Here is a 27,732-nt window from a genome sequence, read left to right as displayed (position 1 = left end):
AAAATATCACCGAGATAAATATGTTTTAGCTATCACACATAATTAATTTAAGGTAGCAGCATTTTGAGATAGGAGTATATAGTTTTGCATGCATATATAATGCGCAGTGCATACTTGGATACATTATAAGTGCTTAGTGATTAATTATCGCATGCAGACTTCTTAATTAAATAGATATATAGAGCCATTAAGGAACCCAGCCCAGCATGAACCTCTCCTCCTCAACTGGATTCCTCACGATGGCAGCTTCAGCAGGAACAAACTGGTGATATCTGTTATTATTATTTTTACCCAGAAGAAAAAAAAAAAAAAAAGATAGATCAGATTTTGATGCATTAAGATCGAGTTTCTGAAAATTAGCAATACCCTATATGCAGTGTAGGCTCGCAGTCCATATTGGGATGAGATTGCAGTGGGTGAAGTGAGAAGGAATTGCCTGCTACTGTTGCTCCATCAGAAGTAGTAGCCCAGGAAGGTCCCTGAAAAGCCCTGTAGGTGGCACCTTCTGCCTCAAGCTGAAATTCACAAGATTATTTAAAATGTTTCAGGAATTTATTCAAACTAATTATATATGTTGTTGTTGATTATAAGCCAACCTGCTCTTTCAACTGCTTGTTGATTTCTCCAAGACGACGCTCCTGCATTAGTACGTACGTTCATGCAACCATAAAACTTGGAAGCAAGTTGATGCGACAGGACGTTGTTAATGTAGATGATATCATCAATTAAGGAGGACTGTTACGTTGATGAGGTTTTACCATTTAGATGAGTTAACAAACTTGCTTTCCGGCGATTTGTTTCTTTTGTTTATCTATTTTCTAGAATTCTTTCGGTAGTTAATTAGCTAGCAACATGATGCTTAGGCAGTTGAAGGAGATGAGGAGAGCATTGTGGCTTGAAAAGCTAGCTTGCAGTGCAATTCTAGCACTAAAGGGAGAAATCACATGTAAAAGGGGCCGGGGAAATCACTTACATAGATGCAAGTTCTTGGATATAATTAAACTATCAGTTTTGATCACTTGAAATTAAAGTTTTTTTATCTTAAAGTTGCTTACTTTCTTACGAAGTTCTTCCATCTGGTCCAACATCAGCTGAGTCTGCACTCGTGACAAAAAATAAGCACGGATATAAGATAAAAACATAAAAGTACGACCTTTCGATCAGTAGCTTAGCTTGACATTTTAATACGACAAATATGATTAAATATGGAATCATCATAACAAGGTAGAGCTAAAAGAATGACACCAACAAAAACAGCTAAAAGAAATATTCCCAAGGTGGTTTGATTAAGTAGTTCATGCATTAGGCTGGAAAAGTTCTTTTGTTCAAACTGTTATGGACAGCACCTTTCTTTGCCTAGCCTGTGAGAGTGCAGATTCAAGTTGTCTTTCTAATTGTTGCAGTTCTTTCACACTCAATGGACCAAGATCTTCACCTAGCAAATGCCTTCACATAATATGACAATTATATTGTTAAAATGAATTTTTGCACACACATTTCCGAAATGTATAATGAAATTTATACATTCACATTACATATTAATGATATTTAATTAATTTTAAATAGAAATTAGTAGCATACAATATAATATATAGTAGTTAATACAAGTTAATAATAGTATTGATATAAATCATATTATTTTTGAAAAAACTAGTACCCTTGCAGTTAGTATGTTCATTGCTAGCAAAAGCTTAACCAACAATAAGTTTCTATAATTTTCTCATATAACTTTCAACAATTATTAATTTTCATTTATTAATTATGTAAATTAATGAACTTGAGAAATATGAATAAAGGTAAGTGTACAAGAACATAAAACCTCTGTGAGCGTTGTAGGGATTCAAACTTTGCCTTCAACTTTGACATTTCTTGGTACCAATTCTACAATTGACAAAGATTAATTCAAAAACAACAATAAGACACTTTATTTTTCTACATAGTCTATACAAATACATGAACTAATGCTTGATTATCTTGCAAGGCATGCATAGAGAGTAGTGTTTGAATTTGTTAGTATATATGCAAATTATTTTATGGTTTTAATGAATTGTGATAATTATTATCAAAAGAAATGATCCAAAGCAAGAATTAAGTGTATGTTACCTGATATTATTCAATAACTAAATTGTATTTCCTTGACTAATTTGTTTAATCTAAGCATAGTTCAATGATGAGTTCAAAATTGATTAAAACTCGATCGACATTTATGACAACCTAATTAACTTTGCTAATATCCATATAGATTGAATGAGATTATCTTCAACATAGACCAACATCTATCATAAGCATATTTGGTATGTAGAACATATCGTCAATATAGATTTAGATTCAACCACTAAGAACACTTGACAAATTGAAAAAGCATTTGTCACAATGATAACTTTACCTGTGCTTCATGGTTAGCGACATTAGGGTTTTGAGATGTGTAGCAACAATGTTGGTACCGCTCTAATGTTTTACTTGTTCTACAAAGAAATTAAATCAAGCTGTGATTAATGAAAAAATGTTAAGGAAAGCAATGAATGTTTAAAATAATATCACAAATTGCAGTTGTAATAAGATAATAAGTTGAAATAAAAAACTATATAATTGTCATGACTGCATTAGAGCATTAATTTAAACAATGACTATATGGTGATTTGTTTCTATTCAAAATTATTTTCATTATAGGATACTATTTTAAAATTCAAGACAATATATTAACAATTATTAGGCATATACTAATTTATTGGATCACAACACTAACTGGAATGAAAATCTTTTGTCTTTCAGATTAACAAGATTATATTCATTGAATAACAATTTTATAATGCAACCAAATATTTTTATAGAGCTGGCTTTATGTCGCATATATGAGAAAAGTAAATAAAATCCTTTTGTCAAAGAGAAAAAGTTTTAGTGAATTGTTAGCCGATGGTGGAAACAAAAACTAAGAGCTGGGGAGAGAGAGGCAATTACTAATGTCTTATTCTCTTGAAGACAAAAGAATAAATATTTAATATTTTTTTCAGAATAATTTAGGAAAAATTGTGATAATGAGTATTTCCTATAGTTTATTATATGAATTAATGAAGTCTTTTTAAAATGTGGATAGTTATGATGACGTTTGTCTTCCAAGGAAAACAAAAAATCTAAAAGAGTTATTCGTGAAAGATTATACAAATGTGAGAGATAAAAACAATCCAAAATTCAGACAATAATAATAAGGAAACATTGCCTTTCATAATTTGATGCGGCAAGTAGATCCACTATATATATAAGTTACGCAATATCTAAGATTCAATTAAATGAATGATACGGTATACTAATTATTCAACAAATATTAGCTGAATAATTTAAAGATAAATCAGACAAATTAGCCTAAATTAGGCAAAATACTAGTGTTCAATATGTCTAGATTTGTCTTGAATTAGATCTAAATATGCATGTTTAATAAAGAACTAATGAAGAAGAATTATAAGATATTATTACAAGCATCTGAATTTTAATATTTCTTCATTTGTATAATCAAATTATGTTTAAACTAATGGACTTTATTAATATAGCCAAGCAAAAATTACATTAATAGTAGATATTACATAAAATTTTCAAGCCGTATTAGTTTCAACTGTTTGGGATTAACTACATATATATTTTTTATTCAACTCTATACAAATCTTCCAATCAGTTTGACATATCTCTTGTTGTATCATTTATACATAAGCATATTTTTGAGATAATATTTTTCTCAATTCTACCATATTAATGTAGAAGCACCAAATCAAAATTACTAATACGTTAAAAACTAATTAACAGAGTAATCAAGAATTAAGAAGCTAATATGCACCACTTGATGTGAAATACTGAAATTAAGGTCTCCACTGCCAACTAAAGAGTATAGAAGGATTCCAAATGACTCAAGGTTATAATTGAAACTAATGTATTTCTTAATCTATGCATTAGAATATTTCCATGCATTATGCTTTCTTAATCACAAAGTTGACTGTTGAGAAGAGAAAAAACACATTATATTAAGTAAAGATAGGAGGAGATTAATTCCTGATAATTGATTTTTTACTTTTATTAATTTGTAAAAGGTTGTCTCCAAGGAAATATAGCCAATCGCCTTGATAAATATCACTACAAACTAAACTGATAATCTTCACAAAAATTAAAGTTAATTAATCCTACAGTAATTATTTTACACTTAATTTCTCATCGGCATATATACAAACATTTCAAATTCTTAAGATGCATCACATAGATTGATAATTTTATTTTACAAACTAGATCTCATAAGGCATCTCATGATTTTTACCAGCTGAGGTATCTTATGATATAGCAAATGATCTAAATAAAAATAGCAGAAACAAGACATAAATATATATATATATATAGAGAGAGAGAGAGATAGCAGAAACAAGAAAGAAAAACAAGATCCAAAAGATAAAAAGAGAGAGAACCCTAAGATCCAGATCAGAAGACATGCATTCGTCGTCCCAACCGAAAAGACAAATCAATCCGTAGAAACAAAGCTCATAACAACTTAAATGAACGAACCAGGAGCTGATACACCAAAATAGAAACCATGAGTTCTTCTTTCTCTTTCTTCTCCTTTGCAAATTCATCTCTCTCATCATGAAAGATGCATAATTATGTGTTATATATTGAAGATCCGTGATCTTGTTGCCATAAATGACTAGAAAAATTAAGTTTTTAAGAGAGATCCAGAAGGAGACCGAGAATTAAACACTACTATACTCAAGCAGCAAAAAGTAGGCTGCGCTTTCTCCCCATCCTCCCAGTTCTTAGCATGAAAGAGGAAAGAATTAGACAAACGAAGACCTCAAGCCATGACTCGAGGTCTTTAAAATGAGAGAGAGTAGATTAAAAAAAACGATCTTGACGAGAAATAAAAGGAATATAAGGAAACGGAGCAGAGAGTTGTGGTGTCATACCCAACGCTGCCGAACTCGTAGAGCTTGCCGCGGCTGGAGAAGACGATGAGTGCGACCTCGGCGTCGCAGAGGACGGAGAGCTCGTATGCCTTCTTGAGCAGGCCGTTGCGGCGCTTGGAGAAGGTGACTTGCCGGTTGATCTTGTTCTCGATCCTCTTGAGCTCCACTCTTCCCCTCCCCATCTTAATTTCCTCCGAGAGTGCTAAAGAGAGAGAGGCAGAGAGAAGAATGTAATAATGAAGAGTGGTAGAGAATATTGGAGGAGGGTGACAGAGAGGCCACAAGAACTAGTAACTAGTAGTACAGCTACTGTTCCGCGTTTCAATCCATGATTTCTTCCTCTTTTCCAAACTCACCTTGATTAATCACACCAGTACACTCTTGTATACTCTTAATCCTGCATCTTTAATCAACTAATCGAAAGAAAGAGAGTGAGAAAGCGAATGAAGTCGAGGCATCGCTTCTGAGATTACTAGGTTGAGGTCAGGGGAGGTGTCATGACGCAGTACACAAATCAACATCTTGTGACACCCATCAATCACCAAAAGTTACTCCCACCTTTAATGGTGGCGCCACCTTGAACATTGAGCAGTTACCACAAGCAGTTCACAGCATTATCAACATTTATCCATCACGCATCCTCTTCAACACTTCAAATCCCCAAAGTTTATCATTTTATCTCTTTCAGATATCATCGCAAAACACCTTACGAACGTGAAATGTCTCTAACCTCGAAGGAGGATTCCTTTTGAGCAATCCTTGTGGGGAGCGCCTTTCCCTTCGCCTGCATCGATTTTAGCAAAAAGAAATTAAAATTATTGTCGTATCTGAGAAGGAAGAAGGCAGATTGGGCAAGGGCCGACTCCATGGGGCCATTAATTCCCTGGCAAGCGGCTAGATTTCCATAGAGGCAAAGTAGCATATTTGTAGCAAACTGCGGCAACTTTCTCTCTCGTCTTCTCTTTGGAAACCCTTCCTTGTTCATTTTCCTAGCGCCAAGTTCAAGCTCCTCCATTTACTCTCTCTCTCTCTCTCTAGTCTTCCATTTCCTTGTCGTACCAGATTTATAGCTGCTGCCCTAACTGGGGCACTCTAGGAGACGAGATCTCTCCGCATCCTAAAGCAGGTCGATCACCAGATGTTTGACGTAATGCTTGCAAGAATAATTCCGGCTGGAAAAATTGAAACTTTGGAGAATATTGCGGCACTGCGACGAATTCGTCGTTATGGAGTAGTCGCAGCGGAAGCTGGCGAAACAATTTTTTGGGGAGATTTTGCGATGCGGCGATCGAGATTGAGGAAGGTAGGCATCAGACTAGGGTTTTTGCAGGGGACCAGTTGATGTGGATCGTGTAGCCTAGGCATGGATTAGGTAGTTGGCCATAGCACTGCACACACTGCACTTGTGCTATCTCAAAAACTAGGGTTCTAAATTTTCCATGGCAATATTTTTTTTTCTAAAATTAATTTTTGATTCAGTTTTTAAAATAATTAAGAATATTTCCGATTTGACACTATAATTTCAACTTTAATCATGCACACATTTATGGTTTTAGTTAAGTTGGGAATCTAAATAGAAAATTAAAGATATTTTTGGTTCAACTGTGAGTATTGGGTTAGCCCATTTACAGCCCATATTCTCATTTACATTACTCGGCCCAATATAAACAAATATGTTATTTATTGAAACCGAATACCCCTCGGGAATCTACAAATTACAAGTTAGAGTACATATTCAGATGATAACGAAAAACATAATTATCCTAACAGACAAGGAGCTAAACGTCAAATTTAGAGTGAGCGAGGAAATTAAATTTTCCTTTTAGCCTCTCAAGCTTTCTTCTTTTTAAAAACACTCCTAATCTCTTAATCAAATAAGGTAGTAGCATTCATAATGAGGGATAGAATTGTGATTTTATGATTCTAACAGATATTTTTTAAAAGAGGATAACTTGTGGGTTTGAAATGAAATATTGCGTGGTTAGCTTAAATTTGAAGTAGCGTTGCTTCGTTGAGTCAATTTCAAGGGACCTCTTGTTTGTGTCCTTTGTTATTATTTTTTTATCGCTCGTGTTGAGCATGGAGGGAGAAAGTTCACCTAATTGAAACTTTTTATGTGTTTGAATCGCATAAATAGATCTACGATATTCTTGAGCAGTCCCATTCATTATCCTATTGATATTGTTGGAGCAACCACATATATATATATATATATATATAATAATAATATGATAAACAATAATAGTGGTTTACCTTTGTTGAAAAATACCTTAAATATGATTTTAAAAAAACATAGTATGATACCTTCGGATACTAGTCCCCTCCTTCCAGCTCCACACGTCCAACCTACTTGACTTTGGTCCACGCTAACACATCCGGTCGACATGGTTTCCGTCCAATTCTCGATTTAGCTTACATTTCCGAGTCTCCAACGCAACTCGATGTCTCGCTGCTTAGCAATTTGACCCAAGTGATCACGCAATTTGGCCTCTCGAGTCACTCCCACTACGTGACATTCCAGCTAATTTTTCAAGTGCTTAGCATTCCAATCCAATTCAGTGGCTCGACTTCTCGACCCAACCTCTGACCTCTCGAGTTGCTCTTATAGCTTAGCAAGTCGAGCACCTTGAGCTCTGTACACAAGACAACATTCCAAACCTCTTGAATCAGAATTTATTTGTTCGATGTGATGAAGAGACTAATGATGCCTTAGATAATATGTCCTTTCAGTGCCGCCTGACTCGCAATTTGTAACCCCGAGATCCAACAACCCGTTAAGATTTCATAATATGATTCTTTATAAATGGACAATTAATGGTATGAAGGGGAATCTAGTATTAAACCCTAACTCTAATTTTCTTTTGTTACATCGTTATTGTTTTATTTCTTCCATAGCACTCATATTGATTTAATTAAGCATCTAAGGTTTGGAGCCTTCTAACGCATATTAATTTATACAAAAATATTTATGAGCAATATCTAACAAGGTAATAGATTTTTACCACACTAGTATCCAAGATCGATCACTTTGTTTTAAGTTATAAATAAATCAAATGTTTGTAAGCAAGGCTGATGTTTAGTTCTATAAGAGTATGTTTATGTTTGTTCAATATACACAAAATCAAATTAAAATAAATAGTCTTGAACAATTTATTAAAGAAACTCTCAAAATAAATAATTAAATTTATAAATATTTATGTTCAAGTTTTAAAATATAAAAATTTCAAATTCAAAATTATAAGCATCATGAAATTTATCCAAATCAACTTTGAATCAAACTCAAACTAAAAAAAAAAAAAAAATCCAAACTTGACCAATAATTTAATAGCTTGATTAGTTTTAGATTTAGCTCTGCTTGTCTTTAACAGTCAATTTTAAATAATAGAAAGCTTAATTTGGCTAGTAAACTCAAGCTCCCTCCATGCTATTTTGTCCAAAATTCTTCAATTATAAAACTTCCATGACCTTGATAATTTTTCAAAAATAAAAAATAATAGAATACACACATGTATTTTTTTTATTTTGCAAGCGAACTAGAAAATATTTTAAAAATCTTACGAGATTTGCAGATTTGACGAACTTGGTAAAAAAAATTGATGGATTAATTTGATTAAAATAATAAAAAATGTTCATAAATTAATTAGAATTTGTTGAAGTCGGTAAAGAGTTGGAATGACCTAATCGATTGGACTGGTCTTAAATTTTATGTTTATTTTTCTCTTTTTAGTTGCTGTATCCAATTTTATAAATTATAATCTCTTGATATTTATGTTTGTTTTTCGAGCATAATAAAAGCTATTCCAAGATTCTTCGTGATCCACAAGAGAGTGAGTTCCACTATGCGACGCACCATTATACATGTTCTCCTACCTGTTATCGACCGCTCGCTGTCCCCATCAAATCATGACACATGGATTCAGTTGCCTCTGGTAGCACCGGACGTACAGCTTGCACGATGCTGGGGGATTTCCCAGAATCCTACGCGCTCAAATCGCTGTAGCCTGTGTGCGACATACAGGAAAAACCCCCGCCGACGGGCCCGCGGATTCGTCAACGGTCGGCGCCGAACCCGCTGGGTTTCCACTTTCCCGTCTCACACGTGGCGCGAGCGAGGCCAATTACATTCGGCGATCCCTGCCACGACGAGTGGCCGGTGGTTAGTATCGCCGCCCGCGACTCGGGGAACTCGGTCGGCGGCGTCACGAGTGGCCGGTGATTAACTCACCGGGTCGCGGGCGAGGTCGTAGACTACGCGAGGAACAGAGCACACAAAGTGCTCGATGGCGTGCGGCATACGGATGGAAGACGTAGAGGAACTGAGGAAAGCAGCCTCCAATTAGGCTAGGCGCCGAGAAGAGGAAACGGGCATCTGCTCCGCGTGTGGACAACACCTCGCCAACGTCGCCTCATCCTGCTTCTATCTTCTCTCCTCTCTCTCTCTCCTCTCTTCTCACTCTCATTAATTAATTACTAATTGGTGTATAAATCGGGCAAGAAAACAGCGTACTTCTCTTCGATTTTATATTTTTGATATAATAAAATGTGGGAGGGACGGAGATTACTCTGTTTCAGGGTTGGAAAAGAAGGCTGTCATCTTGATATGAGTCGCTCTTTTTAGATTTCTTTAGCCTTTTCCCCTTCGCCTTCGTCCTCTTCTTCTTCCTCCTCTCTGGAGCAGGGAAACATGGCGAGTACAGGTTTTCCCGGGCGTGAGCTCGGCTTTGGCGTGCCGGAGGCAGGCGGTGGTGGCTTGCTGAAGCGGCCGCTCTCGGAGATGGAGAGGCTACAGCTGCAGCAGCAGATGCAGCAGCAGATGTTCCTTCGCTCGGTGAAACAAAGGACGCTTCTTGCATCCTCAGTTCCTCCGCATCTTTCGACACCTCCGCCTCAAGATCTCTTTTTAGGCGCGTCTTCCTCTCTGTCTTCCTTGAATTTGACGGCGTCGGGTTCGTTACGTCGCCAGGAGGCGCCGTTCTCTGCACCGGCTGCGGAGATCGGCCCCTCAACCGCGCTGCGGGACGGGCTTCAGGAGCTGGAGCGGCGGCTTCTGTTGGACGACGAGGAGGAGGACGCGGTGAGTGCTTCTGGCTCCGCCGTGACGACCGCCGAGTGGAGCGAGGCGATGCAGCAGCTTATCACCGCGCCGGCACCTGCGCCGGCCGTATCAGGGGCAAACCAGCTCTCTCCATCTCCAACTAACTCTTCCTCCTCCACCGTATCATCCTCTGCCTCCAGCTCGCCTCCCGCATCGCTGGTCGCTGCGATCCCTTCTGGGGCTTCTTTGCGGCAGATGCTCCTTGACACTGCGAACGCCGTCGCCGACGGTAACTCCGACATGGCCAACGCGAATCTCTCTGTGCTGAAGAGCGCTGCGAACTACAGAGGTGACCCGGAGCAGCGGCTGACGGCGATGATGGTTGCCGTGCTGTTTGTCCGCTTGAAGCTGGCGCCTGCAGCTGGCTCTTTTCCCACGGTCGCTGAAGTTTGTGGCACGGACCACTTGGCGGCTTCGCAGATGCTCTACGAGGTCTCCCCTTGCTTCAAGCTAGGCCTCATGGCTGCCAATTTGGCGATTCTGGAAGCCACCAAGGACTTTCCCAAGATCCACATCCTCGATTTCGAGGTTGGTCATGGAGGTCAGTACGTTGCGCTCATCCACGCCCTCGTCGATCGCCATCGCCTCCGGCCTGCAGGCCGTCCTCCATCTCTCCGCATAACCGCCGTCGCCGATCCCGCCTCCCCTTTCACCAACAACCACATCGGCGGAACTCTAAGAACCGTCAGCGACCGCATCGAGAAGCTAGGGGAGCAGCATGGCCTCTCCGTCCGCTTCGACGTCGTCCACCACCGAACGGCGGAGCTCGACGCCGCCGCGCTCGGGTGCGAGGCGGGGGAAGCTCTCGCGGTCAACCTTGCCTTCTCCCTCGCACGGATCCCCGACGAGAGCGTCTCCCCGACGAACCCTCGCGACGAGCTCCTCCGCCGCCTGCGCGCCCTCGGTCCGCGCGTCGTCGTGCTCGTGGAGCAGGAGATCAACACCAACACCGCAGCCTTCGCGGGCCGCTTCGCCGCCGCGTGCTCGCACTACGGCGCTCTACTCGAATCACTGGACGCCACCGCCGCCCGCGACAGCGGCGAACGGGGCCGCATCGAGGGCGGGCTGGCGCGGCGCGTGGTGAACTCGGTGGCGAGGGAGGGCGCCGACCGGGTCGAGCGCTGCGAGGTCTTCGGCAAATGGCGTGCCCGGATGGGTATGGCAGGCTTCAAGCCGGTCCAACTCGGGCCGACTCTGGTCGAATCCGTCAAAAATCGGCTCGAATCAATGCGGACCAATCTCAATTTCTCCATCGCGGAGGAGGCGAACCGAATCCAGTTCGCATGGAAGGGGCAGATTCTCACGGTGGCATCCACGTGGCACTAAGCCGGTAGAGTCAATTAAACCGAATTAATTACGTGATTAATAGGGTCGGTCGGATGTGTGCCGAACCGGACCCCGTTGTTTAATATGAACCATAATTATTCCTCCAATCTATTAGTAACTCCCCTTTGTATTGGATATTAATTAGAGTAAGCTATTTATGACGTCATATTTATACGTGTTGCATTGCTTTGGGAAAAGTGATGTGGGTGCTTTTTCTATTGCTCCGTTCACTTGTTCTGGCCACCATCTATTTTGTGTTTTAGTAAATAAAAATTAGTCATTAATCCGATTATAAAAAAAATGACACCATCTTTGCTCTTAGACTCTTAACTAACAATAAAAGGAAAGACTTGGAATGGTGGAGAATCCCTCACCTACTCACCTACCGTGGAAGATAGAATATTAGGAATTTTATTAGTTTTAAATATTGTTTATCAATGTTTTCTGCACTAATTTTATTACCAAGTCGGGACTTTGATTAATTTGTATCCAACCAAAATCAAAGGCAAGGTCAAGGATTTGATTAATTCACAGTTTGGCACGCAGAAGAATGTTCTCTGTGCGGACGTGGGTACCGCCGACGCCGTCGCCGACTGGGCCTTTAGTTATCAAAGTCGCATAATCTTTTAGATCGCGGCTGTTCAGTAAGTAATACTGCAACTTTTTTGACGGACCAATAATGTAAAAAAAAAAAATCTAAAATAGTTAATATAAATTAAAACATATTATAAAATCTGCTTCGAAATGTATCGACACCTTAACGTGTCTACGTGCCATCTACGTGGATGTGATGTCACATCATCAGTTAATAGTTATTCCACCAACGGTCACATCATGCGCCCAACTTCAACAACGGCTGTTGCTCTCTCGAATTTCTCTCGGATTGGACCGGATTTTGCAGAAAAAAACCGAGCCGAACCGTTTCCCCCACAAATATTCCTCAGCAAGACTCGTCGAGTCTTTCTTCCCGCGTCTCTCCGATGGCGATTGGCCGGCCTCTCGTCTCTACCATCACCGCAGCACCACCGACGCCTGCTCCTCTTCGACCAGGCCGTTGTCATGCCAATTCATTGGCTCTCCACATCATTTATTGCCTCTTCCTCTACACATCTGGCGCCATGGCGCCCGCCCCCTGTTGATTCGTCACAGTGCACGAAACCTAGGTCAAGCTGCCTCAATCAGGTATCGTGCCAAGGGCATAGATACATAATCGGGGTCCATCGAGATGCCAAAGATCTGGTCCCAGACGTTATATTTATCGAGTTCGAAGACTGGTGGAATGAGACTGAGCGAGCTCGTCGCATTTTTCCCGATACCACGGGGCCCATGAGAAGGGCGGAGGAGCTTTGCGAGAAGCAGTGGCGGTCCCGGACAGTAAGATTCTACTTGACAAATGTTAGTATCTTTTATTTGTTTTTAGAAAGAAATTCAAAAGAAAAATTAGAATTTCGGACAACATTGGATATGGTGAGGGAGGTATATTAGAGAGAGATAGTCCAATGTGCTTGCAGCAGACGAGAAGCAATACTGGAAAGATAGATCCTATCTCTGAGAATCATGTTATTCTATTGATAGTGGTGGGTGCGTTGTGGTAGTGTCCCTTTGTTTATCGAGGAGTATCTCGATTACTACGTGTCGATCGAATGAATCGGGAAATATAGATCGTTTCCCCTTTTTGTTGGGTTGTTACGTTTGCCATTTGATCCATCAATTTTTTTACTGCATCATCTATAGGATATGTTATGCATCATATGAACTTGATCGCAGGGTTAGAACAGGAGAGATCTACACGTGAAAAGAGTACCTTTCTTTGCTTTCTTCGATTAGAAAAATGCAAAGTGATAGTGTCTAAAAGGTACATGGGCTCAATGAGACAATGGCTACTATAATTCAGCTCATGACAGTGTCAGTATTTGATTTTTTTTTAATATCTGGATTGGAAGTTACTGAATGTGAATAACTCATTTGAATTTGGATATTATTTAGTAGGACACAAGGGCTGCCATTTTTTTGATTCTGTGTTTATACACTCATAAACAAATTGTCCCATGCATAGATCGTCTGCTTCTGTTTTTTGTTTGGAAATGTTGGAGTCACTTTGTTTCATTATTCACTTAAAACATTTTTCTGCACCTTCTAAGAAAAGGGTTAAGCTCTATCAGATTTTGTCCCTAGGAACTAGTGCCTCACCAAAAACGTTAAGCATCTGTTAGTTAAAATTATCTTCTTACTATTTTCCTTTCATTTATATCAAACCAACAGTGGATTTCTTTTATCCTTTAAAATATCAAAATTTATTTGGTTTAACCTTATCTTTCTTGCTGCTATTGGTCTCATAATTCAGTTTGATGCAGGGGATGTTGCAATATTCTGTTGGCACCTTTTCGATTTTCCTCAGGAACGTTTAAGTTTTTTTTTTTTTTTTTGAAAAAACTAAGCTAGCTTACTCAGTGATTCACTGAAGGGAGCCAGAAAAACATGGTACAACCATCAACAAAAGAGAACTGTTTAAGTTAATGCCTCACAATATGTTTCTCTTGCGAAATTTGGTTCATGGTAGCTCACTTTCAGATAAGGTTGATAAATCTTAACCGTGCCTGACAAATCTTGGGAAATGGCTTTGAATGGCTCCGAAGAGGAAGGTATAATGTACAATCTATTATTTATACTATACTTTCTAGCATTCATTGCGGTGCTATTTGGATTGTGGATATATAAAGTTGATTTAGAAGTATCTTTCATGGTCTTCTGTGTCTTCTTTTTTCCTTCTTACTGCATATTGAAACTGAACTGCAAGTAGGTCATAATCAATGGAAGTATCCTGTGTGAGATTGAGAAATATCTTTCCCCGGAGCATAGTTGAGTTGGTTACGACGGAGTAGAGTTGCTGAAGTGGCAAAGGTCGAATCTTGGCGAAACCGAGACAATGCCCTCCTTCGTCGTGGTCAACTACAACTTCTCAATTTACCTCTTCCCAAATGGTCATGGGACTGACCGTGTGGGGCCGCTGGGGTGGCGGATTCCACCTTTTGCTGAAGAAAAGAGAAGTATCTTGAGTAGTCTCCTGCAAAATTTTATACTTGTTACAAATATGCCAAATTTAGGAGAGGTCATCAAGAGAAACTGAACATGCTTGACAATTGTTTAAGCTTGCAATTATTCATCCTTCACTGGGCATGCCAAAGCTGCTCTGGTGAGTATTTATTTTGAACTTTTCTTGTAAGAATAGGAGTAAATACTGGTGATAGATTTCTAGATCCATATTCCTGTGGATGCGATGCTCGTACAGAAGGCTGAATAACTTAGATCTCAATTATACCACCACAAATGAATGAATCACACGTCAAGAGAGTGGATATTCCAATAATTGGGCACTAATGATACAAAGCTCATGTCTTCCTTCCAATTTTTACTAATTTATATATGATTTATGTTTAGAATATAATGAATGTTAAATAGTTACTTAACAGTATCTAATTGTATCTTCCTGTTTATCTGTTATTATGGTAGCTCGAACCCATCCTGCTTTTATATGCTTTTTGGGACTTTGATTTTAGCCTAGTGTTGACAAAGCCTTTCTTATAGTTTTCAAACTGATCAGTATTGGCAATTAATTGATATTATTTAACAATCAAGGCTCCGGATGTACTCTAATTCTCAACCAAATATTGGTTGCTCATTTATTAGATTCCATGAACAAATCATAATATCACCATGTCTTTCCTCGTTAATTTTCTGGAGTAAAAATTCAACATTCCGAGTAATCGGATCATATATATTTTTTTATTGTAATATAAACCTATAGTAAGCTAATTTGCAATCTTTTTTGAGTTGACTATAACAAGAGATTCCTTGAGTAAAATGATTATTGTTGTACACGCTTGTGGTGCTTAATCCATTTTAAAAGAATTTGAATATTTAATGTGGTATCATGCTTCAGGATCATATCTTGAGATAATGGTGGGCAAAACAAGAAAATGAGACAGCTCTATAACACTTTAATTGATAAATAACACTCGCAAGGTATGAATTAGTTATGCCGAATTGCCGGCTTTGACTATACCCAAGCTAAGGAAACATGAGATTAGAAGAATGATCAGATCCCTCTCATCTTCAACAAACTGGTGCAGATTTAAGAGAATATTCACAACTTTTTTCTCTGAACACAAAATTGCTAGGAGCTGTTTATATAAATGAAAAAAGACAACCGTTGGTGGTGAAGATTAAGAAAGATAAAATACACTACCAAGGTCCATATATACCTTGTACATGACCTTTAGCTAACTGATCATGTATTTTGTAACAGGAATACAACTACAGGTCAATCATTTGTGTTGGCCTCATCATATCATATTTGAATTATTCTCTGAATCTATGAAAATAGCTGGTGGACAACACAATAGGTGGCCCTCCCCTCCAAAATGGTCCTCATACAAGAAACAAGATCTTGAAGTCTTGGAAAAGCAAGTCAAAACAAAGTAACCTGCTTTGATATGGGGTCCTACCACGTCCTCTCATGGTAGCACTGGACACGGGGCTGGAGCCACATGTCCATCGGTAAGTTGATTGCACGCCTACTTTAATTTGGACTGTTCGTGCTGTTGGATTTAAGGAGGATTTCAATTAAAAATTTTGATTTTTTGGGATGTCTTATTGTTCACGTCTTTAATTAGTTCCATATTAAAGTAGTGCGATGAAAAATATCTTTTATATGAGTGTAGGTATGGGTGTGGTGTGATTAGCTAAGCCAACTGCACAAGTAATGGTGCAGCTAGCTAGCACGAGTCGAGTCACGGTGCGAGGCGCACGGCATAACAGTGCCAAGGCAAGTAATGGAGCCAGTCACTCACGTGTCCAATGATAAGAAAACTTATCCAAACATGGTTCAGTTCAATCTCTCAGCTCATTCATTTTTTTTTTCTTTGATTCTACAGCAGTACAGCTTTAGTATTGATGATTGATCAGATTCAATTCACGCGCAAGTGCGAGTCCGTGACATGTGCATGCTTTCTAAGATTCAACGGATGTGATCAGGTTGGTACCAACCTCGTGCTCCTCATGCTTCATATTCAATGCATGTTTGGCCGTAGAAATGATCAGATGCAATGCCTCAAAACTACCTACAGTTGTGACCTTTATCACCACATTAAATAAACCAACGGAAGTACGAGAGGGCCCTACCTTTTCGTATTGCCAATGAGATAAGGTTTTTCTTTTATTATTATTTATTATTAAAACTATTCTATTTCTTTTTTTGGAAAAAAAAAGATCCTTATAAAGTTTAAGTAACACAATCTATTAGTACGAAAAATAATAATTTTATAAAACAAAAACAATGACTTCCATAAAATTATAATTTTTGTTTAATTTTATATGAAAAGAATTTTATGAAGTATTAAACAGTAAAAAAATCATCTCGTCTTTAAAAATATAAAATTATAATTAAATTTAAACTTGAATTCATAAGAAATAATTTATAAAATTTTTAAAACTAATTAAGGTAATAAAAAAGTTTAATTACAATTAGAAAAAACAATTATGTAATTTCCACTAACTGTAAGTAAAAAATTTGAATTTATATAATAAAAATATAATTTAAGTTAATCCGATTGCTTGGCGTCCACAAAACTTTAAGAATTAATTAAGCTTAAAATGTTCATTTATCAATTTTCATAATTAATTTCAAGTTAAAAATTAATATTTTCCAAGGTAGTTGATAATTTGTTTCTAAACACTAAAAAGTGGTCACGAACTTGATAGCGATGTGTGGCGGCTTTGAAGAAAACTCCATGCAATGCATTGAATCTGCACAATTCAATTGTCCTCCCCCAAAAAAACATGGATGTTTTCTTCCACGTCTTTCTTTTATAGATAATCTCTCTGAGTTTTTAGATACTGTTGTAGGAATTTGAATATGACAAACTGAATTTTTATATATTTTTTAAAACACTTCCTTTGTTTTTTTATAATGAAAATAGGATCATATAAATGAATTCCAACACAAACTAATCGTTTCTTTGATTTCTCTTAAATTTAAAAAAGTTAAAAATCCAATAAATAAAAAAGACTAGTGCCCACAAAATATCATGATGATACAACAGATCCATTATGAACGTATAATAAATTCTATGATTTAAATATGACATTAGTGCATATTTAAATATGACATAATATTTCATAAATTATGTCAATTAATAACACATAAATAGTAAAAAGATAGTTTAAAATTATAAACTTAAATAATTATTGCCATTTTAAAATCAAAATCATAATTTCTTGAGACTTTTATCAAATACAAATTGTAATAATTCCTTTTAGTTTGAGATTTTTGTAATAGCATATATATATATAATATAGTAAAAATTTTTAGGGCCATTTTGAAAATAAAAAAAAAACTCATAAAGCTGAAGTGAAAATTTTCTTATGAGAGGGCAAAATAGTAGTAATAACTATCATCAATTACCTTTACAAACAACTATAAAGGAAAGGAAAGGACATCCACACTAATTCGAGTAAAGACAAGCTGTATGGCCTGTCTCCCCTCTCATATAATTCTTCTCTCCACTATAAAAAGAAATTTATTTTAAATTTTCTTTTTTAGTACCAATATTATTTTTTATTATTTAACCTCAACGACATTGACAAAGGGAGAAGCCAAAGTCTTAAAACTATTAAATGAGGTCCCTTAAATTGATGAAATTGCCCTGCCCTGGTTATCCTCTTCTGTATAAATTGACATGAACAGAGATGCATAAAAGAGGAGAGGAGAAGAGGAGAGAAGAGAGAGAGAGAGAGAGAGAGAGAGAGAAGAGGAGAAATGCGTCGAAATTACGCTCTTGCGATCTCTCGTCACATCCTGATTTCCCCAAATTATTCGAAGAGAAGAGAAGAGGGAGCATAAAAATCAAATCTTGAGTCGCCGGAGAAGTGCCTGGGCATGGGATTCCCGGTGGCCTACACCGACCTGCTGATGCTGCCAAGAGCTCTCCTCAACGTGGTCCTGCTCCTCGGCTACCTGCGGAGGCTCCTCCTCCGCGCCTTCGACGCCGTCGGCCTCGGAGACCTCCTAGACACCGACGACGTCCCCTTCCCTGAAACCAACGCCTCCGCCCTGCTCGGCCAATTCCAACCGGCCTCGGCGTCGGCTGCAAGGATACAGGAGGCTCTCCCGGCTGTGCGGTTCGGCGAGCTGGGGGAGTTCGAGCCGGGAGGAGGAGGAGGAGGAGGAGGGAGCGGAAGCGGCTGCGTGGTGTGTCTGTGCGAGTTCGAGGCGGAGGAGGAGGTCCGGCGGCTGAGCAACTGCCGTCACCTGTTCCACCGCGGGTGCCTCGACCAGTGGCTGGAGCACGAGCGGCGGACGTGCCCGCTCTGCCGCGCTCCGCTGCTTCCGGGTGCGACGAAGGTCGAGCCGGAGGAGCAAATGTGGGCCGAGGACGTACCGTGGGAGTCATACTACGAAGACTTCGCTCCTCTTGGGATTGCTCCGGCGGCGGCGCCGAGTCCGACGATTCTCCCCTGGTTTCCAGAACTGTAATCGAATCGAAGAAACAGATCACATTTTTTTTTCTCAAAAAACAAAGGGGGAAATGGTCAAGGTTATTGTTTCTTTTTCTGTAGTTTAGGGCTCGAACTATCACGCAAGGTTTCACAGTACCTGAAATGTATATATTCTCTTGCCAGAAAAAAACTTTCGAGAATGAGAACGACAACCCAATTAAGGAAATGGACAAGTTTAATTGTTAGACAATTATAAAGTGGTTAGGCCAACGAGCCATAAAGTCAGCCGTTAAGTTTCCTTATTCAATAGAATCGGTGGCATATTCCTTGCCGTTTTAACATACCTGGAAGAATTTTTACAGACATTTTATTAAATCATAGCTTTTTTTTATTGATTTTTAATTAAACCTTGTTTTTTTAAAAAAACAATAAATAAATCATGTTCCAATGTAATTTTTCCCAGCTTAGTGATTTTCAGATTCCCTCCAAAATCGAAGTACAAACCAATTTCTAAAACAGGTTGCAATGTATCCTTTTTCAGTTTCCAATAAAACATAGATATTTCGAAGCCTCAAATTTATTCCGATAAACTTTTGTTCAGATCACATCTCTTTTTTAAAAAAAAAAAATCAGCTTGCATTTAGATTAAATTTTGAAGGCATTGAAAATCAAAAAGATATTTTTCTAAAAACAAAATTGTCTGGAACTTAATTTGGTTAAACAAAAAATATCATCAACGAAATGGCCAAAATCGTTCCGTCACTACCAAGGAACATACTGCCCACTGTGAGACTGTTTACATTAAGAGGTCAATCGAGTGGCCCATGTTCGACATGTTTCTATCAAAAAGGAGTATCGTTTGCTCGCTTAAAGAATAAGTGAAACGTTCAGTTAGCAATGTACAGCACAACAAAAGATACCAGCTCACAAAACTTCTTAGGTCATTCCTTTCTCTTTTTTTTTGTTTGCTTCCAACTTTTCTGAGACCAAGAAAAACTCCAGTAGACAAAAGTTGACCTGCACAACGAAACCTAATCAGAAAACTGGATGTCTACTGGCGAGCGGACAATACTCGTTTTACTCATCGTCACTGAATGGTCATGCATTCTAACTTAATAAGAAAATCAACATTGATAACTCGCACACAGCACATGTAATCAACTGTAAAAGAAAATGCCGTAACAAATGACTCTTAACAAAGAATATATTGACTAATTCCAGAAACAAACCATTTACGATTACTACATTTAAGTGTGTAATATATAGATACCATCACTGGTTGTCCTTTTGCCCCTAGTGTCTGAAATGTAAAGCTAAGCTTCACTTGATATCTGCTGATTCAAATGCAGTAATAATTTCTAAAACTAATATGAAACCTAAGTGGTGATGCACCGCTCAGAAATCAGAATCACTTTTTTTTTTCCTTCCAAATATATATATATATATATATATGATATATGAATCTCATTCTTTATTGATTATATATAGAATCTCTATACTCTATTAGAACTTTAGAAACAGGATTCCTTGGTTATGTATGTCTAGGATTCTTTGGTTGTTTGTCTTTTATCTACAGTTGGCAAGTACTGCATACTGAGTGCTGTGCACTGTACAATGCAGACTAAATGCACATAGTAAAGTGCAATGATGAGGCATGCGATAGGGAAATATGATGTTGATCCTGACAGGCCCAGAAATAACTTGCATCCTTCAGGATTCAACAATCATATGTCTACGCAATGTCAGATTGATTCACTGCATAAATGCATATGTGGTCTGAGAAAGTAAATTCGGTTGAGTTTAACTTGATTTTTATCTTTGACTACGAGGTGTTCCTACACCATATTGGATGTAAGATAATTCTCCATTCAAAGCTAGAGTGACTATTATATAACTCCAATAGTACCATTACATGGATTCAACAAATTTGAATTGATTTAAATGAACAAATAATATTCTTTAAGTACGCTGTAGATTCCATATACCATGTGTAATAGCTTTTTGGTCCCCTTCAAAATCAGTATAGGCGACGCTTTATAAGACCACGTATATTATTAGAAGAAATATAGTAGAAAAGATCGACATTAGCAAGAGACTGCATAAAATCTTCAGTTATTTAGTTCTTGCATGATCATGGCACATAACTTCACTAGCATGTATTGCAAAATATATATCAAGCACTGTTCTTCCTTACATGCTCACCCACATCGCCTGACTAAAATGAACCACATAGAACAAACTAAAGTAACCAGCATGTATAACAAAAAAATTTCTACCAACAATTTGCACAATAAAGTTCAGAATGAACAACAAGATACCTGATGCAAAGCCTACTAATACTGTCAAAAGTTTTTTTGATCATTTAGGTTGCTTCCAAGTTCAGCACCGTGTTGTCGGATAATCCGTGCAGCTTGCAGAAGGATATCTTGTTCTGCAGCAAATAACTCATCTTTTCTCTAAAATGGACAAATTTATGTCAATTTTGATTCTAAAAAAATATATAATTTCATACTAACAATTTTAGACTAGCATAATTGATAGTGCTACTTATAAATCGAAATTGCAGCTGAAAATAGATTATAGACCACAATTAGAGAAAATTTCATGTTGTATCCATATTTATGGAAATCTCTATACTCCTCTCAAATATTGAATATTTCATGAACAAACCTTCAGTTTCAAGATAAAGATATGGCAATTAAGTTAACAAAATAAATAAACAAAAAAAAAGATTCAAAAATTTTGAAACTCACATGCTTCACATCAATGAACAGAGGAGAACCCCAGGAGGTTAATATAATTTAACCTATGATTTAATCATCTATTTTATAGTAGAAAAAATACTGGAATTTGAAAGATATACCATGCTTTTGAGATTGCATCCCAGTGTAAGCTCTGCAAATGAATGCTCTATCCGAGAGAGGTAGCAATAGGGAGCATCCTTTCCAATAAAAACTTTTGGATATCCCTTTAGCATACACTTTATCTCCTCAGATATAAGGGGTATCTTCTCTATATCCTCAATTCGTAAAGGTATTTTGGTAAGGCTAGCAAACCACTGAGCACGTGATTTATTCACAATCACCTATTTTCACGAACCAAAAAAGAATAAATGATCACAACTTATCAAAATCAGCAATGTGTTTGTCTAGCTATCAAATGAAAATTTTTTAACTAGGTACAACTCATTGCCAAGCTTTGGAATATAAAAAAACTGATCACTAACCCCAGTGATGACATAGATGCAATAACCAAAACTGATCACTAAGGTTGCTTCTTTTTTTTCTCATTTCAACTTTCAGGTATGTTGCAAAATATGAAAAGAAACCAAAAAAATTGTTATCTATTCTAACTTGGTAAACTACAACTAAGCTTTGATTTCAAGAGTTAAACAAGGCCCAAATGCAAATCTTGACTTGTTTAGACTCCCATGTGATGCATATGTTAGATTAACAAAGATCTGATTAAATCAGAAACTAACTGAAAATTATATAAAATGCTCACTCAAAGGGAAGCAATATTTTAAAAAGCACTCTGTGGCCGCACACAAGTATACAATGAAGGACCAACTGGGATAATTGGTATGTGTTGCTTGGAAATCATAGAAAGTTTACTAGATTTCCTTAGTTCAACATGGATAGAATTGCCATATTTTTTTCCTTTCCGTTGGAGTTGACACATTACTTTGATTGGTGAAAAAAATATGTAGGGACTATATTTAATGATCTTGTCCCAACTATATTACGTAGACACTAAATAAAAGACTGTAAATCTTATAACCTTTGCTCTCACAAAATAATATTTTTGCAAATTTATAAACATATTATTCTGTCTGTTAATAATCTTATTTATAGAAAACCTTTTAATGCATAATGCTATGTGCAAGAAGAAATAAGAGCTTAGAACATGAGAACTTATGAATCAACAAAAATTAAAAATCAAAATCAATTGGAAACAATAATTTCCTAGGGCTTAATGTTCTAGCACAACAACCATGAATTACTCACCTGACTAGAGAAGAGTGAGTTTGGAACTATGACAGGGAACTTCTCAGGATTGATCAAGGATGTGGTAGTGAGTCCCATTTCTACCACTTGGCCTTCTACTGACCCAGCCTGCATGTTCAAAAGCATTAATCACTAGCATTTTAACATATAAAGCAAATGGAAAATCAAAAAACATAAATGTAGAAAGAAGATAAAAACTTGCATATTTTTTATCAATTATTTGCCTTGCTCACTCATCTATAGACAACCCATGGGCACTGCTGATGTGGCAAATTGAATTAGTATTTTTAATTTTTTTCGGATTTTGGATTTAGGATTTAGATTTCGGATTTTTTTCCAAATCTGATTTTCAATTCTCACGTAAAGAAAGTTTTAACAAAAATATAATTTTAATAATAGTGTTCGTGGATTGTCCATAGTTGGGTGAGCAGTATATATATATATATATATATATAAGCTGACAATGAAAAACCTAAAGACAACTTTTGGTTAAAACAGCTATGATTCAAATTACCAAATGTGACAGTTGAAAGCAGAAAAATAAATAGAATAACACAAAATTATTTACTATTGTAAATATCAAAGATATTTTCAACAAAGTATAAGATTAAATGCCTTTATATTGTCTCCAATTCCAAAAGGCTTTAAAAATTGCAAAGAAAGACCACAAGCAAATTGCCAATGATGTCTCTAGCAGCAAAAGCAGTAGCCACACCTGCAATGAAGATAGATTGACAATATCTTAATCAAAGAGCCTTAAGTATTGTATCTAACAACACTTGATATAAATTTCAGTTTCAACAATTCAGTTAACAATATAAACAAACAACAAAAACTCAACTTGGATGATTCTAGAGCGTATAATTTTTATGACATTATTGATGAAACGATTAAAAAGTGCGAGTGTGTAAGATAACAATTGTTAAGTGTATAAATGGCAGCCCGATGCATAAAGCTTCCGTCAATACGGGATCCCGGAGAAGGATCTATTAGCTTGCTTTGCAAGAGATTGCTTCCAAGACGAACCCGGGACCTCCATGTCACACAACAGCAACTATTATGTGTGTATGATTATATTGCATTAACAAGAAGGTTAAGCATTGTAGAGTCTGCAAATATGATCCTAAGAGTTTACTTTGAAAGATTGTCTAAACTAACTACCAAGTGACAACACCGAAATAAAAAATCACATAAAGATATTTGGGGTGCTCTCTAGGGATGCCAAATTTGACACTATAACCTGCAAGTAAGATGGAATGAGGATTTAATACCTAAGTTTGAGTCGCTTGTCTAAAGAAAAAAATTATGCAATTGGGGTATGATCCTTCTAAAAAAAATCAATTGTCATTCAATTAATTTGAAAATTAGTTGCCTTTATTTATCAAGAATGATTTAGAATAAATCAAACCTAACAAGTCTAAACGACAATAGAAGACCCAAAAACTTCAACAACACAAAGATGCATGACCGACTATAGTTATGCCACTACATCATCATAATTACAAGTACATCATTACGAAGTTGATAACCAACTATAACATAACAAAGAAAATAAAGGTACAATACAATGATCAATTAAGGAACAAAGACAATATGAATACTAAAAATAGCTTAGAATAAATATTAAGATTTCATCCAACAAATAATCAAAGCATACCTCCTATGGCACCAATAGTTACAATAGATTGCCCTAGCACACCAAGTGCATCAGATGAAAGCAATAATTGCAAGGCCATTAAGGAATTGGGACAGATTGTCTCTTTTTTCTTCTTTTTATAGAACTTGGAATCCTAGAACTAATAGTAGAACGTATTCGTCACATTCTGAAAGCAATGAAGATGTAAATAGTAGAAATACAGAGCCTCTAGCTATTAATTGGAGTGAAATGGTTAATCATGCTCACCAGTCATTTATAGATATTGCTTTTCATTATCAAACATATCTGGTGAAGTTCATTATTCCAGTCACTGGGACTGTGTCTGCCACAATGATTAGTTGGATAGTCGTGCCAAAAATTTTGGAAAAATTATATAAGTATACTCCACAGTGTCCCCTTGTATTTTTTTCTAAGAACTCAACTATCCACCAAGTTTCTTATGAGAAAAGCCTCTGGGGTGCTTTAGAAGACCCAACAAAATATTTTATTACCTTTGTGGCTTTTAGTCAGATGTGAGTTTTGTTTTCCTCATGTCAATACTGGTTTTTAAACCTGTTCATTTAATTTGTATCAACATTGTCAATTTTGAATTAATTTTTAGTATTTATTACCCATTGTGTTTTTTATTTATACCTTAACTTATATCTACATTATCAGCTCAAGGTTAACTTTCAATATTTCATTTGGCTGCTATGCATTAAACGTAATCATCTATGTAGTAAGATCGAAATACAAAATGTTGTTGCACTTCAAGTTCCCCAGGAGGGTAAGATTTCTTTTTATAGATAAAGTAGGCAGCTACGAGTATAGGCTTAGGTTGTAGGGAAAACTACTTTTTAACAAGTGAATGTTTTGACTCGGAAAGAAGGAATCATTTTTTCACAATGCAAAGATGGTATGCAAATTTATCTGTACATTGTGAAAAAATGATTCCTTCTTCCGAGTCAAACATTCATTTGTTTAAAAAGTAGTTTTCAGCCTGCCTAAGCTTATACTCGTTGAGCTGCCTACTTTATCTATAAAAGAAATCTTACCCTCCTGGGGATGGTATTTTGTTGTTCGATCTCACTACATAGATGATTACGTTTAATGCATAGCAGCCAAATGAAATATTGAAAGTTAACCTTGAGCTGATAATGTAGATATAAGTTAAGGTATAAATAAAAAAACACAATGGGTAATAAATACTAAAAATTAATTCAAAATTGACAATGTTGATACAAATTAAATGAACAGGTTTAAAAACCAGTATTGACATGAGGAAAACAAAACTCACATCTGAACTAAAAGCCACAAAGGTAATAAAATATTTTGTTGGGTCTTCTAAAGCACCCCAAAGGCTTTTCTCATAAGAAACTTGGTGGATAGTTGAGCTCTTAGAAAAAAATACAAGGGGACACACGGAAGCCCCGCCTTGTGGAAAGGATCCATTGTACGCAGCCTTACCTTGCCTTTGGGCATGACCTTTAGGTCGCAGCAAGCAACCTTACCATATGTGGAGTATACTTATATAATTTTTCCAAAATTTTTGGCACGACTATCCAACTAATCATTGTGGCAGACACAGTCCCAGTGACTGAAATAATGAACTTCACCAGATATGTTTGATAATGAAAAGCAATATCTATAAATGACTGGTGAGCACGATCAACCATTTCACTCCAATTAATAGCTGGAGACTCTGTATTTCTACTATTTACATCTTCATTGCTTTCAGAATGTGACGAATACGTTCTACTATTAGTTCTAGAATTCCAAGTTCTATAAAAAAAGAAAAAAGAGACAATTTGCCCCAATTCCTTAATGGCCTTGCAATTATTGACTACTTCAGACAGTGATTCTGCAAGCATAACAGAAGATAAATTACAGAAAGATATGTTTTAAACCTAATGTGAAGAATCTATTGTGAAAAATCAAACAGCTGCATTTCTTCAAAAAATTCATTTGAATCAGTAATTCTTTAGAAAGAGTGGTCATTTTGGTCATCAAAATCGAAAGAAAAATGTTGAGTCAAATTTTGTTTACTTTCTTCTAATCTTTGATGAAAATAAAAAAAATTCAACAATTCAACTTGCCACTAAATTTTTTTCAGAAAATAAATTTAGGACGGTACTTGAGGATCAGTAGATTCAATATCCTGGTAAATAGCATCAATATAGCTCTTGTATGTAATATCTGGTACATAGCATCAATATGAATCTTGTATGTAACGAACTGTATCAAGTAACTTAGTTCTTCTACTAAATAAAAAATATCTGGATGGTGACCACTCAAATCTTTTTTCAAAAAAAAATAATAATAACAAAGTCATGTAAATATATGCTCATTCCAGATTGTCATTTGAAGTGTCCACATGCTGATAAGATGGCATTCCTTCTCTGACATCGCTCGTCCACTCCAAGCATATTTGCTGATAGGGTAGGTCAGGAAGAAAAGAATTACTGCAGATAGTGCTTTGCCATTCAGAAAAATGTAACAAGATTCAATGTTTACTGATCGGAGAGGTAACTAAATTCAAGATCACCGTTCCCAGATCGCAAAGAAAATTAAAATTAGTTGCAACAAATCTACCCAAGATCAGAAAGCTGCCCGAGAAATCCTTTGTTAGAACTAACTATTTGCACTGAGAACAAAATCAACATGAGAAGTTTTCAAAAATCTACGACTCTACGAGCTCTGTCCGTTTCCCCTTCTCTATGACCGAAACCCAACGAAATCCAACAAAATAAAAAAATCCTAATAGATTCAGCCCTTACCAGCGTACTTCCTCAGCTCCTCTACCCGATTGTTGCCGATCCAAAGCTTCTCGGCCGAACACCCCCAACTCCCGATTCCAACCGCAACCTTCAATCCAAATCGAAAAACAACAATCAAACCAACCAAAAACTCCAATCAACCATTAACTAGAGCTTACCGAATGATTCCTCAACTTGCGTCTCCGTTGCTTCAATTCGCCACCACCCGACGGGGTCAGGGGAAATTGAACGAATGAGAGGAAGCAGCGGCTGTGGGGAGAAGAAATAGGGATTTGACTTTAGGTTTGGTTGCGGATTTGGGTTAACGGGTATTGGATCCAATAGCCTATAAATTTTTAACCATTAATCCTAATTGTTATTTTGGGCCTTAATCGGGCCTAGTTAATTGGGCTCAGGTTAAATTTAATTAGGCTTCAATAATCCTCCAATAGCTTCCTTAATCCTTCCCTAAACTCCA

The 27,732-nt window shown here is 36.9% G+C and overlaps 4 protein-coding genes and 1 long non-coding RNA gene across 5 annotated transcripts; 2 read left to right on the top strand and 3 right to left on the bottom strand.

The window, feature by feature from the left end:
- Positions 1 to 187: 187 nt before the first annotated feature.
- Positions 188 to 7,527, bottom strand: LOC141842007 (MADS-box transcription factor 6-like). The gene is made up of 9 exons (XM_074730219.1): positions 7,519 to 7,527; positions 4,938 to 5,119; positions 2,387 to 2,465; positions 1,820 to 1,881; positions 1,347 to 1,446; positions 1,056 to 1,097; positions 597 to 638; positions 367 to 515; positions 188 to 272 (listed from the first exon to the last, which is right to left on the bottom strand). The coding sequence occupies exons 2-9, from the start codon at positions 5,117 to 5,119 to the stop codon at positions 188 to 190; spliced, it is 741 nt and encodes a 246-aa protein (XP_074586320.1). The 5' UTR covers positions 7,519 to 7,527.
- Positions 7,528 to 9,369: 1,842 nt separating this feature from the next.
- Positions 9,370 to 11,524, top strand: LOC141842004 (scarecrow-like protein 21). The gene has a single exon (XM_074730216.1). It carries the CDS (start codon positions 9,622 to 9,624, stop codon positions 11,356 to 11,358), a length of 1,737 nt encoding a protein of 578 aa, XP_074586317.1. The 5' UTR covers positions 9,370 to 9,621; the 3' UTR covers positions 11,359 to 11,524.
- A 6,643-nt stretch (positions 11,525 to 18,167) lies between these two features.
- LOC141842070 (brassinosteroid-responsive RING protein 1-like) lies at positions 18,168 to 18,962 on the top strand. The gene has a single exon (XM_074730287.1). It carries the CDS (start codon positions 18,296 to 18,298, stop codon positions 18,890 to 18,892), a length of 597 nt encoding a protein of 198 aa, XP_074586388.1. The 5' UTR covers positions 18,168 to 18,295; the 3' UTR covers positions 18,893 to 18,962.
- A 2,235-nt stretch (positions 18,963 to 21,197) lies between these two features.
- LOC141837316 (mechanosensitive ion channel protein 1, mitochondrial-like) lies at positions 21,198 to 24,598 on the bottom strand. The gene is made up of 5 exons (XM_074724741.1): positions 24,520 to 24,598; positions 23,528 to 23,577; positions 22,863 to 22,970; positions 21,719 to 21,940; positions 21,198 to 21,311 (listed from the first exon to the last, which is right to left on the bottom strand). The coding sequence occupies exons 1-5, from the start codon at positions 24,596 to 24,598 to the stop codon at positions 21,198 to 21,200; spliced, it is 573 nt and encodes a 190-aa protein (XP_074580842.1).
- Positions 24,599 to 26,056: 1,458 nt separating this feature from the next.
- On the bottom strand, positions 26,057 to 27,490 carry LOC141839961 (uncharacterized). Its single transcript, XR_012602721.1, has 3 exons — positions 27,434 to 27,490; positions 27,276 to 27,363; positions 26,057 to 26,359 (listed from the first exon to the last, which is right to left on the bottom strand). It is a non-coding gene; the product is annotated as an uncharacterized LOC141839961 (long non-coding RNA).
- Between the last annotated feature and the right edge of the window lie 242 nt (positions 27,491 to 27,732).

This window comes from Curcuma longa, chromosome 11 (assembly GCF_044706935.1).
Source record: "Curcuma longa cultivar G26 ecotype Majalengka, Jawa Barat chromosome 11, ITB_CL_G26_1.1, whole genome shotgun sequence".
In the NCBI taxonomy this organism is placed as follows: domain Eukaryota; kingdom Viridiplantae; phylum Streptophyta; class Magnoliopsida; order Zingiberales; family Zingiberaceae; genus Curcuma; species Curcuma longa.
This window is presented reverse-complemented; position numbering and strand designations above follow the sequence as displayed.